The sequence below is a fragment of the Diprion similis genome, chromosome 10 (genome assembly GCF_021155765.1).
Source record: "Diprion similis isolate iyDipSimi1 chromosome 10, iyDipSimi1.1, whole genome shotgun sequence".
Classification (NCBI taxonomy): Eukaryota; Metazoa; Arthropoda; class Insecta; order Hymenoptera; family Diprionidae; genus Diprion; species Diprion similis.
Window position 1 is genome coordinate 18,802,775 of NC_060114.1, and position 11,442 is coordinate 18,814,216.

Genomic DNA, 11,442 nt, shown 5'->3' on the forward strand with positions numbered 1-11,442 from the left:
TGGAAAAACAATTTTTCCCGCCACTTTTCAAATTTTTTCCGGGTGTACAACAATATAAGATGCAGGTAGGGAAAAAAATTTGCAGAAGACGGAACGTCACCCAGTTTGCAGTCAAGTACAAATTCTAAAAACTTTTTGAACGACGACGAGAAGACGGAAAGAAGAATCACAAAATTGGAAAAACAATTTTTCCCGCCATTTTTATCTTTCAGCATATACGCTGCTGTGATAGATTCTTACATGACCTGATATATGTACAACGTATATAGGATATGTACTTTCCCGTGGTTTGTATTGCCTGCATTGTACAGTCGACTGCACTTGCCGTAGGTGAATATTACGTACCTCCAGGTATGTGACGTGTTGTGTACGATATGTGCACCAGCTATATGTGAAATTCTGATTTCCTCAATCCGCAATGCGCCTTTTTTTAATCCGTTCGAGTCGATGACCACCGGCTAGGTTGCTGCTGCTGTTGCTGCTGCAACTGAAAGGAAAGACGGGGAGGAACGCAACGCCTCGACTTTTCCTATATAAAAGGAACCCCATTCGAGAGAATTTAATTCAGTATACACTGTGCAGTCTTAACGCGGAGTTAAGACGTGGTGGAGTCCATTCAATCAACATGAGAAACTACGCGGACAAGTTTAAGGTGGGCTGCATACTCCTCGTTTCTTTTTGTACATTTTCGAATTGAGCATGTACATCATTTTGTATTTTTATTCTCTTCAATTAGAATTTTGGTTCTAATTATTTATTCTGCTCTCGCAATGTTGATAATTTCTGTAAAGTTTTCTGTTAGTCGGTTCGTTTTTCAGTATATACGCTCGAATCGCATAATTGTAAGAGAGCGAGAGAAAAAAAACACTACATTTGTGTAAATTTTTTACTTTTAAATTACTTTAATTAAAAACCAATCAGTTTTCAGAAAAGAATTACAGATGACTATAGACGCGTTTTATTCTTTTATCTTTCTGTACTTCGGACGATTTTGAGTTGGACATTATGAAAAAATGAACCATGTTTTACCCTGTTGTTAGGAGTTATTCGAATAACAAAATAAAAAAGAATTTTAAATATCACTGGTCAATATTTTATGAGCTTGAAATGTATCCAGCGGCAAGCAGTCAGACTGACGCAATCAAGTTTCGTCAAATTAACCACTTGTTGAAGCGTTGATGCAACTATCCTCGTTTGATTTCCTCTCTCAAACGATACTATCAGAAATTTATAAAACTAGAAAAACGCAAAACCGCAATTTTTTTTCATCCGTACAGGTGATTCTGCTGCTGGGCCTGGCATTTTCAGCAGCATGCGTAGCCGAGGAGTCAGCCGACGAGAAAAAATCGGCATCTGCTTTACCGAGCGAAGATAAATCGAAGCCAAAACGAGGTTTGGATCTGGGTTACGGGGGATTCGGGGGCCATGATTTCGGGGGCCACGATTTCGGAGGGCACGACTTCGGCGGCGGCGGCGGCGGCGGTTTCGGAGGCGGCGGCGACACCGTCGGCATCCACGAGGGACACATCTCGGCGATAACGATAACCAAAGAGAAGAAGGTACACGTCCCGGTTCCCTATCCCGTCAAGGTTCACGTCGATCGGCCGTATCCCGTTCACGTCCCGGCGCCGTACCCCGTCACCGTCGAGAAGCACGTCCCCTATCCCGTCGAGAAACACGTTCCGTATCCAGTTAAGGTGCCGGTGAAGGTTCCCTACCCCGTAAAAGTACCCTACAAGGTCCCCTACCCCGTCCACAAGCCAGTTCCGTATCCCGTGAAAGTGCCCGTCGTCGTCAAGGAGCCCTATCCGGTATTCGTTAAGGAGCATCATCACCACGAGGGTGGCGAATTCGGTGGTGGATACGGCGGCGGAGGATTCGGGGGATCCCACGGGTTCGAGTCCTTTGGTCATCACTAGATAATTTCCCTAGATCGTTCGTTTTACCCCAGATTTTATTGGGCACTTTTATCAATGCATGTTTGCGGTTTTTTTTTTCTTGTTTGAACAGAGGAGCAAGGTAAATGAGAACTGTGTGAATTTGTGAGGGCAATGTGTAAGCAATATGGCGGTGAGGATCTGACTGTCGGCGGATTAGTTTCAGGTCAATTATCCCGATACGAGAGTACTGACAATTCCGTGCAAGCTGTCGAGTTTTAGTTTTTACACGTGCAACAGATGTACTGCAAAAAAAACGACAAAAAAAGTTGTTCAAAATTAAATATTACACAGTTCAAGCAACGCCATATTTTCATTACCGACAGAGTCGACTCTCGTTATTACCAACTTCAACCGTAACATATCGTCGACTCAATCGTGATCAGATATTCCACAAAACAGGGACGAGTTCAATGCGAGTAATTTTAAACAAGCTTCACAAATACTTTCGAAAAGTATATGATCACGATAATCCTCTGTCAAAATCCACCCGCTTTCCACGCAGATTTGGAAGAGGGAAAAGTCTCCCTGTAAGGATAAACGGTGTTGTAACGCGAGACGAATGCGTAATCATATTTCCAGTCACGTTTCTGTTAGGAATCATATTGGCACTCTCAATGACGCGAAGAAAAATTTTGCAGCGTAAAAGATATATATTTTCATTACAGAAGAAAATTTTGCGATTATTCGCGTACGGTTTACCGCATCTTTCTATCACTTTTTGATAAATGTATTTTGATACGAATGTACAGGAAAAGGGAAATTATTATGTAATGTAACTTTGATTTGCAGACCTCAAAAGTTGATCCGTAAATTATAGATTATTTTTTTTACCGCATTCGATTCTAAATTTTGCTCAATATTATTATTATATATAAGGTCACTGTGAAATGCGTATAAAGTGTAAAATATCTCTGGAAAATTCTATACGATATCCTGATATTTATCATTTTCTTTTTCCACTGAAGTAAATTTGTCTCGCTTACTGCATAAAATTTGTTAAATTCGTGATTTGGAAGAAAATTTTTTTTTTTTTTAAGTAAATTGATAATTATGTATATAAGAGTATAAAATCCAGACTATAAATTTCAGGGATCTCGGTGGCAAAGAACAATGATAAATATATAAATATAGATAAATAAATCAATAGATCTTCTTGTATTTTAAGTGTAAGAACAATACCTAGTCTAAGAACACGATTGTATACATCTATAATATTAAATATAAATATACGAGAAAATATAAGAACGAGTTTTCATTTTCTAACCAAACTTTTTCACGAGATTACAGTTATTTAACGACAATTTATATTAACCGATTATAGAAACTACGTTGATAATTAACCTAAAGTTCGTGTCAAAATTGTGTCAAGTTAGGAAATTCGTTTGCACATGCGACGTAATATTATGAAAGAAAATACATTATCATCTGGCTAACATTTCCGCACTTTCTGCGCGACTTCTAACAGTACTAAACTCATTTCATTGATAATTTCCAGCACCTGAACACGTAACACCGAGTACAAAATTATTCTGACAAAGAGAAGTGAAGGAAACGTTTATGCAACAGACTTGCGTATGTATGTATACAATTGCAGTGAATAATATCCATCACCGTGGCACTTGCAATGCCAGTTACCACATTCGAATGTGTTATTATGAAGCGTTACGTGATACGCATCATTCAAAAGGACACGTTAGGCGGCTTTATCTTTACCTCCAGTTGAACTACACGCAATAATCTCTATTAGAAAGTCGATTTTGATATAATATTTCATACGCGCAGAAGAGAAGAAAGTCAAACCGCTACTCTGTTGGAATGATGATAAAAAAAAACCTGCGATCAGACGGGTATTAGACAGTTTCAATCGAATTTTCAAACTGATTCTCATTCGCTTCATCCCTTCGTTTCACTTCTCATTATTTAAATTTTTTTTTTTTTTCTACATATTTATTACGACTATGTAACTGATGCCTCTAAAGAGTTTATAGCTGAAGGGATACTATGAAGCCCTTTCTGAAGGCGTAGCTTGGTAATCAATTACACCGATGATTATGCGTGAGGCATATTCTAGGTATATATCTACACACGCCCAGGTTTGTTATTAATGAATATATCTGTATAATTATCAGATAAACAATCGGGTGAGTAGACACAATACGTCCATACACACACACACACACACACATACGTTTAGCAACTCCGAAGCTCCGCTGTAATTATCACACGAATTAATTACAGTTCGGTAGATACTCACCGCTTATACCAAGCATATATATCATGTAACGTGTGTACATACGCAGAGATTCTACAAACCACGAATCACACAGGTAGATGGAATTCGCGAAACCTCAGGTTCGGAGAAATTTGGCTCGTTAATCATTACAGGAATACGGGAAAGTAATTACAGCAATCAAAACAACTCGAATTTCCAAATTCGCATTTTGATCGTCGTTTGAAAAGGCAAATTAAGATAGTTTACATAATTGTCAATTCGAATTCGAACGACGATTCCTCCTAATTGAGTTTTCGGAAATTCGTCTCAATAATTTATGTGATAAAAAAATCACTGGGATTAGCCAGTGACAAGTGGTCCATAAAATTTTTCACGAACAAGAACGAGTATTCGGAAGCTGTTGCTGGAGTGAGGGAATTTTTCAGATGCAATATCTTCAGGTTGTTTACAAGGAATTTCGGAGATTTGAGAAAAATGAAATTTCAATTCCGATTTCGATTCAAGAATTTCAGACATTGGAATAAAAAAATTGCCGTAACACGACAATTGAACACAACAACGTTGTGAGATATAAAATTTTGTACACGTTACACATTGCAGAGTGCAACAAATTATAAGTTAATACGTGAATATTGAACCAAAAGTTCCGATCGATCAAGTTTGATCAGAAATCCAATTTCCGAATCCTGTGTCCAACTATTGCACTGATCCACAATTTCGTTTGCCATTGAAAGATTTTTCGATCAAGCTCGATCTTTCGAAACTTCAAGTACATCACGACATATTAAATCTACACTGTCAATGGTTTTCGCTAACTTCAGTTCTGCTATCTAATTTCCTATCAACTTGACTCGAAGCCGATGGCTCAGTCGTCGCTAAAACAATACTCTCAGCGTCAGTTCGACCGGCGGGAATGTGATCCTCCACCGATTTGTCAACCTCATTACTCTTCGCGGACTCTGTGCGAGGAGCCACCGTTTCAACGTGTTTCAGGGCGAGATATTCTTCGACAGACCCGGTAGTCGGACTCTCGCTCTTTTCAGGGCCGCTCTTCTCCACGACAGAGGCGTTTGGCGCATTTTGCGCAGTGTTCAGACCCGGGGAATTGTTCAGCCTAGCGAGTCGCTGCCTTTCTCTGAGCCTTTTCCTGATCTCGGACTGGATCTTCGACTCCTTTATCACGCTCTGGACGTCCTCAGTTTGGTAATAACGCGTCGCCCAAGTTTCCGCGGCGTTGGAATCGCTCTTTGCTTCCTCCTTCGGAGACTCGGGTTTCTTTTCCTCGACCTGCACGGGATTCCGAATCTCACCGGGCTCCGGCTCCTCCATGTCGTCCGGATAGTCGTCGAGGTCTATTACTATCTCCAAATCGGTCGACTTGTCCTCGTCGATCTCGCGCGGATTCACGGCTTCCTGTTTCCGCTCCGTTTTCTCGGTCACCGGAATTTCCGCGGTCTCTTCCATCCGTTTCTGCTGGATTTCAGGCCTCGAGCTTTCCGGCACCTTCGCGTCTTTCTGGGTCTCTTCTTTGACCCCGGAAGCAACGCTATCGTCATTTTTATCCGACGATTGCGTCTCCGAAACAGGATTATTTCTCTCAATCGTCGCTGAATTGTCCTTCGTCTTTCTTTTAAACTTCCTGAAAGTCTCCAACTCTGTGCTAACCTTTTTCGCGGGCGTTTCTACCGATATCTCCGCATTCCCGTCGTTCGCTTTTCCCACAATTTCTACTACTCCAGCTACAGGGCTGGAGCCCTTTTGCTCGGTCGATGCCGTGCTCTTCTCTCTTGCAACAGGATTCTGGCTTTCGCTCAGTTTTCTGCTCTCCACTGCACCGTTTTTCTCCTTAGAACTGGCAGCGCCGTTCTTCGGTACACGTTCGTTCACCAGTCTCTGGTTCCTGCGCTTTCCCTGACCGCCTTCGCCGTCGCTTTCGCTGGACAGCAATTCGATGGTAGTAGTCGGCTGAAGAACTAGCACAACATCTTCCTCGACAGGTATTTCTTGATTCGTTTGTCCAGACATCATGGTGTCCAGTTCCTGCAGCTTGTCCTCGACTACCTTCAAGCTCAGATTCCGATCCCTGGCTCTTGCTTTGGAATTCACAGCCAAGCTTGAACCTGAATTCGAAACGCTGCTCTGGGTAGTCATAACGGTGGTAGAATGAGTCGGAATTATGTCTTCCTCTTTGCGTATCAACGCTCTGATAGCTCGAGCTCTCATTTCCAGTTCCAAAAGATCAAGCAAACTCTCCCCGTCTTTTTCCTTGGACTGTTCGGACTCAGTTTCCTTCTTTACGATTACCTCCTCCCCAGATTTATGCGGCTTGGGGTCACCTTCCATTTTCACTTTACACTTTTGCGTGCCTCTGGGTTTAGCTTTCTCTTTGCTCGTCTTTTCCGAACGCATTTTTGACTTTGGCTTGTCTTTCTTGGACCCGACCCCCTTCTTCGGTGCCTGCACCTCTTCTCTAGGCACTGCGTCTACATCTGACGCATCTCCCCATTCCTCAGTGTCGGATATTATCTCCAAAGAAGGACCTGAATCGAATAACCGCCGTAAATAAGTAAATTTCGTCATGATATTGAAAGAAATATGTTTTCTTACCAGAATCATCGGTGTCGTTAGAATCCGAGGACTGGAGCAAAGGCTGGCCGTTTAGTATGGACAAGATACGCGCTTTGGACATACCGCTCAGCTCGTTGGCGCACCATTCTTCGAGTTCGGTCTGTTCCATTTTCTGAAAGTAAATTATTGCAGAAACAGAATTAGCTGTTTTCGATCTTGAACTTATATCCACGGAGAGATTCTGATTGTGCTTACTTTCAAAACTTGCGGGAGCATCATGCGAAGCTTGTCCCCCTTGACGGCGATGAATAATTGACGAGCAAGTTCTCTTCGATCTATCAAGTAATCCTTAATCGGTTTCAAGTTCTGAGCATTGCTTTCGTCGTCCGAAGACACGGAGGAAGTACTTTCTGAGCTGTTGCTGCTGGTGCTAGAATTATCCTTAGAAAAAATCATAAATGAAGATTAATTATCATGTCAACTGTCAAGACGTTTGATGAATATTTGTAACCACAGAAATACAACTAATATTGAGTTAGGTTAAGAATCATATTCAGAGTTATCTAGCTTGAAGCTGCAGAATATTTGATAAATAAACTCACCTGACTCCGTTTCCGTAACTTTTTTGGCTTCTGATTTTTTTTATCTGACATTTTCGTACACTTTTACCGGCGTATTTGTGTTTGTATTGCGGTAACCGATTGTTGATAAACGCTGCCCGTAGATGCGAGTGCCACTTTCGATATCTCGCAATACTTACGATTCTATTTTCGAATTTTCCTGCTAATATTGCTGGTAAAGCGCTACCTTCAGGGGGCTCGGAACGGAATTTGGGAAGTTGAAACATGCTTGGATCGCGTTCGGCTTTTCGAATCCGTAAGCAGCGTGTCTAACTGAAAAGGGTTTTTCCCTTAAAAGAGTAATAATCGAAAAAAAAAAAGCTCAAAGTCAATACAAAGATTTTTATTCACGCGGCATTTCTGTAACGGTTTTTTTTTGAACGAATGAACAAATGACGATCGCGATTCAACTGTCTCGAATTAACATCGCCACGGTAGAGAATAAATTAGTTAATATTTTTCTTACATTCGTAGAGAAATTATGTTTTTAGTACGCTGTTCACTTAAAAAAGGTTTCCTTTTCGTTTCGTGCTGATTATTTCGCATGTGAAGATAAGTGATTTACAATCGATGTAATGATATATTTGTACGACAGAAAGAACAAATATAAATCGATTAGATTCGAGACGATAGTCGATTTCAACGCTGTGGTATATATATCCAAATATCAAAGTCCATGTATCTGAAGTGCGAAAAAAGGCTTGAGAGCTCTATTCTATACACGTTTCTGAACGAAAATACTCTGACGCATTTTCATTTGACGCAGAAATAAAGAAATGGCACGGATTCTACGAAATCGCAAGAGTAAAGTCTTAGAATTCATGCCATGATGATATTTTTATTAATGAATAAAGAAAGGAACTGTAATCGGAATTTTTACTTCTTTTCACCAAATTATTACAAACAATAAGACATTTTTTCTATACTAAAACAATTTTAAACCTCATTCACTGTACAAATTGTAAACATATTTACATTTTTCATCAACCTTAATACTTTTCAGGTGAACGTTGATATTTCTGAGTTTTTATTTCCTTTTTGTTCAAAAATCGGTTTGATGAGAGAAATTCGAATTCATTTCATCGAATTCTATGAGTATTATGTAAACCACACGAACGTGTTTCCTTAGGAGCAATTCACCTCTGGCCTTAAGCTGAAAGTTTCATATTCATTTTATAGAAGGAACTTCAAATTGAAATGAATTTCGTTGCAATACTTTTCTTCTATTGATCTGTTCGGACCAGAACTGGAACGGTTTGGTTTAATAAATTCGATATGATCGAAATCATTTTGTATGCCTCGACATATTCTTCGCTATTTGGTTGAAAAGTGTCTCGTATCAAAGGCACTACTTCTCTGTTCAACAAATTCACCAACATTGCTTGATATTTCAGTTGTTGGATCCTTTGCATGAGCTCAAACAGTACAAGGAGTTGATTTTTATTCGCATATCGTATGTAACAAACCCGTGACATTTCTGTAAGCAGTGAAAAAATAATATGACATGTGATTTGAGAATTATTTTATTGCACATGACGAATTACCTTTGAAACTTGGAATACACACTTCATTCCAAATGGCATTTAATCTCCAGGTCCTACATCTCTCTATTAAACTTTCAGTGCAACGATTTTGCATCATGTTGCAGACTTTCCTTTTTACAGGACTGAAGCTTCTTATTCCAAGCAATTTACAAGTGGTATCCAAATTTGTGAAACGGATTTTAATCTTACTCAGTTCTATAAAATCCATGCTGTCGTTGCAGGACTCTTTCAGCATAGGTAAAAAATCCTTACACAAGCTATCCAGCTTTTTTCTGGTTGATAATTTATCCCTATCGTGATTCTGGAATGTATGCGTTGAGTAAAATTGGATAGAAAATGTACGCTAATTGATCAATAACATAAGACTCCCTCACCATCGTATGAAATTCTGTGAGAAATCTGTGCTCGGCTCTCTCGCCTCGTTTGTCGTTTGTCATTTTACTCGTCGATTGCCTGTTGAAATAGCTGTGATAAACTTTCAGAAGTTTAACGAGGTCCGAAGGTACTCCAAATCTGTCCAAACCCTCCGTTACATCCATGCTCGTGTAAATCTTTTCTTCTAGAAACTTTGGAGCATTTTTATCATGCACAGGACAGCCGGCAGCTTCTGAATTCTCGTCAGACCTTGACAAGCGGGTATCAGAATCAATGGACATTCTGCTGATAAATTTTTCAAGCTCAGCGGCCGAGGCAGGGCCAGAAATCGATGACTCTGAAGATTTTTCAGTTGCCAAACTCTGGGAGCTGTGAATCTGAGTACAGAAAATTGAAGATTAATTCTCAGCGGACGAGATTCATATGATAGTTTCCATAAAAAATTTTAAGTCATTCAAATTATTGAAAGTACCAATTCTTTACCAAGATTTCCGACGAGCTGCTACTCCGTCTAATCACAGCCTGCGATCTTGCATTTGTAGCTTCTATATTTTTTATACGCGATTTATTAGCAGCGATGAAATTCTTCTTTCCCTTTGACGTTCGATCCGTTTTTGAAGCAGCAGCCAGTAAATTATACGGAGATGTCGATATAAGCTTTTTATCAATTTGTTTAGATTCTGAAATTCTGTTTCTATTCTTCCTAAATTGAGATGTTTCAATGACAGATTTTTTATCCCCTTTGCTAACTTTCGTTGCCCTATCTTTTTCGTTCAACGCTTTTGAAACTCCCAATTGATTTTGAACTGGAATTTTTTTCTTAGAACAGGAATTGTCATTTGACTTCACTTCTTCCGGCTCCCTTTGGTTCATTCCAATATCACACTGCTCAGTTACACCTCGCTTATTCGCATTGCTGGACAGCTTGCGACCGTTCTCTTTTCCTCCCTTGGAATCGGACAGCCTTGTTTTGCTCCCCGTCACTCTCGAGCCAGAAGCGTAGATTTGACTTACGCTAGGCTTGCGGGCTAGCTTTTTCTCAGCCAGAACGTTAATCGCAAGCTTTTCTCTAAGTTGACGCGCTTGCGCTACTGCTCTGTCTATACCAGTTGCTATTTCATTGACGTGGTCCTCTGACGATGGGATCTTAATTAAATTGGTGGAACAACAAAAAATGGTAAAATGAATATTATCTTTTTCGGTCTTCCTTTGCTGTTATTAGTCGTTTCATTTTTTGTTGAAGAAAAAGAAAAAATATACATTCTTACCCGAAGGCACTTGCACGATTCTTGGTCGATTGGTCGCTTTTCAATCGTTTCGAGATTCCATGGGGCGAGGACAAATTTTACTTCTTCGCATTGAGACTTTAGAATATTCTTGACGTCGTCCGTCGACCGGAGTGAGTGAAGGACGAATTCAGTTAAGCTTGACAAATCTAAGACTTTCGTATCCATGCTTTATGGAGACAAAGAAAAAATAAAAATTCAAATATACATACAAAACAAATGTGATAAAACTTGTTTCTTTCCAGTTATTCTGTATTACTTATACATTTGTAAACATGATTGACAACACTAACTACTTGATTATAACCTCAAATTGCTAGACTAACGTCACGTGTGAAATTGCTTTGTTTACTGCATGCGTTGGGTCATTTCGATCGAGTAACCATGGCTTTGTTCCGAATACTTGTTGAAATTTGGCGCCATCATACTCGGGATCAAGTGCCCGACACGTTTGTTTTTTGTTTTTCCCTGAATGCCGTGTGAGAGCAAGTGTATAAACAAGAAAATTCAAAAAATTTGAAGGTCGCCGACCAACTTCACGTAGGTCTTCTAACCTCTAGATATAATATTTTCGGCTCAGTCGGTAAGTAAACATACTATCCTTTCGATAGAGTAAATGGTCATACTGACAGCGGTGAGTCAACTCTTTCTATTTTACTGACTGAAAAAACTTCATGGGAAAAACAGGAGAATCTTGGACACCTCATAGGCTGTACAACGTGTTTCCGTCACGTCACAACAAGTAGCTGTATCAAGTACCAATGTTGACAGAAGATTGTTATCCTAGTGCATAATTCACGTCGGTAAAGAAGAACAACCGCGTTTTCTCAACCATTCTTCCGCTGGAACGTGACGAAAATTTGTAAAAATACTAGA

General features: G+C 39.9%; 3 protein-coding genes across 4 annotated transcripts; 1 reads left to right on the top strand and 2 right to left on the bottom strand.

The window, feature by feature from the left end:
* Positions 1–578: 578 nt before the first annotated feature.
* Positions 579–2,929, top strand: LOC124410800. Its single transcript, XM_046889424.1, has 2 exons — positions 579–652; positions 1,278–2,929. Exons 1-2 carry the CDS (start codon positions 626–628, stop codon positions 1,917–1,919), a joined length of 669 nt encoding a protein of 222 aa, XP_046745380.1. The 5' UTR covers positions 579–625; the 3' UTR covers positions 1,920–2,929.
* A 951-nt stretch (positions 2,930–3,880) lies between these two features.
* On the bottom strand, positions 3,881–7,454 carry LOC124410796. The gene is made up of 4 exons (XM_046889417.1): positions 7,344–7,454; positions 6,997–7,182; positions 6,781–6,913; positions 3,881–6,713 (listed from the first exon to the last, which is right to left on the bottom strand). Exons 1-4 carry the CDS (start codon positions 7,392–7,394, stop codon positions 4,972–4,974), a joined length of 2,112 nt encoding a protein of 703 aa, XP_046745373.1. The 5' UTR covers positions 7,395–7,454; the 3' UTR covers positions 3,881–4,971.
* An 842-nt stretch (positions 7,455–8,296) lies between these two features.
* Positions 8,297–11,027, bottom strand: LOC124410799. 2 transcript variants are annotated; one of them, XM_046889422.1, is made up of 6 exons: positions 10,893–11,027; positions 10,549–10,735; positions 9,764–10,426; positions 9,280–9,657; positions 8,906–9,206; positions 8,297–8,838 (listed from the first exon to the last, which is right to left on the bottom strand). In XM_046889422.1, the coding sequence occupies exons 2-6, from the start codon at positions 10,732–10,734 to the stop codon at positions 8,585–8,587; spliced, it is 1,782 nt and encodes a 593-aa protein (XP_046745378.1). In that variant the 5' UTR covers position 10,735; positions 10,893–11,027; the 3' UTR covers positions 8,297–8,584. The 2 variants fall into 2 exon arrangements, with proteins under 2 accessions (XP_046745378.1, XP_046745379.1); XM_046889423.1 differs by having other exon boundaries at positions 10,549–10,739; positions 10,895–10,945.
* Positions 11,028–11,442: the final 415 nt, after the last annotated feature.

Bases quoted from the DNA above. Each gene is read 5' to 3' on its own strand.
- LOC124410800 (XM_046889424.1), top strand. From the start codon at position 626: ATGAGAAACTACGCGGACAAGTTTAAG. The intron at 653-1,277 runs GTGGGCTGCATA...TCATCCGTACAG, and splicing joins ACTACGCGGACAAGTTTAAG to GTGATTCTGCTGCTGGGCCT.
- LOC124410796 (XM_046889417.1), bottom strand. From the start codon at position 7,394: ATGTCAGATAAAAAAAATCAGAAGCCAAAAAAGTTACGGAAACGGAGT. The intron at 7,183-7,343 runs GTGAGTTTATTT...ATTTTTTCTAAG, and splicing joins AGTTACGGAAACGGAGTCAG to GATAATTCTAGCACCAGCAG. The intron at 6,914-6,996 runs GTAAGCACAATC...ATTTACTTTCAG, and splicing joins TGCTCCCGCAAGTTTTGAAA to AAAATGGAACAGACCGAACT.
- LOC124410799 (XM_046889422.1), bottom strand. From the start codon at position 10,734: ATGGATACGAAAGTCTTAGATTTGTCAAGCTTAACTGAATTCGTCCTT. The intron at 10,427-10,548 runs GTAAGAATGTAT...AATTTAATTAAG, and splicing joins AATCGTGCAAGTGCCTTCGG to ATCCCATCGTCAGAGGACCA. The intron at 9,207-9,279 runs GTGAGGGAGTCT...CATACATTCCAG, and splicing joins TCACAGAATTTCATACGATG to AATCACGATAGGGATAAATT.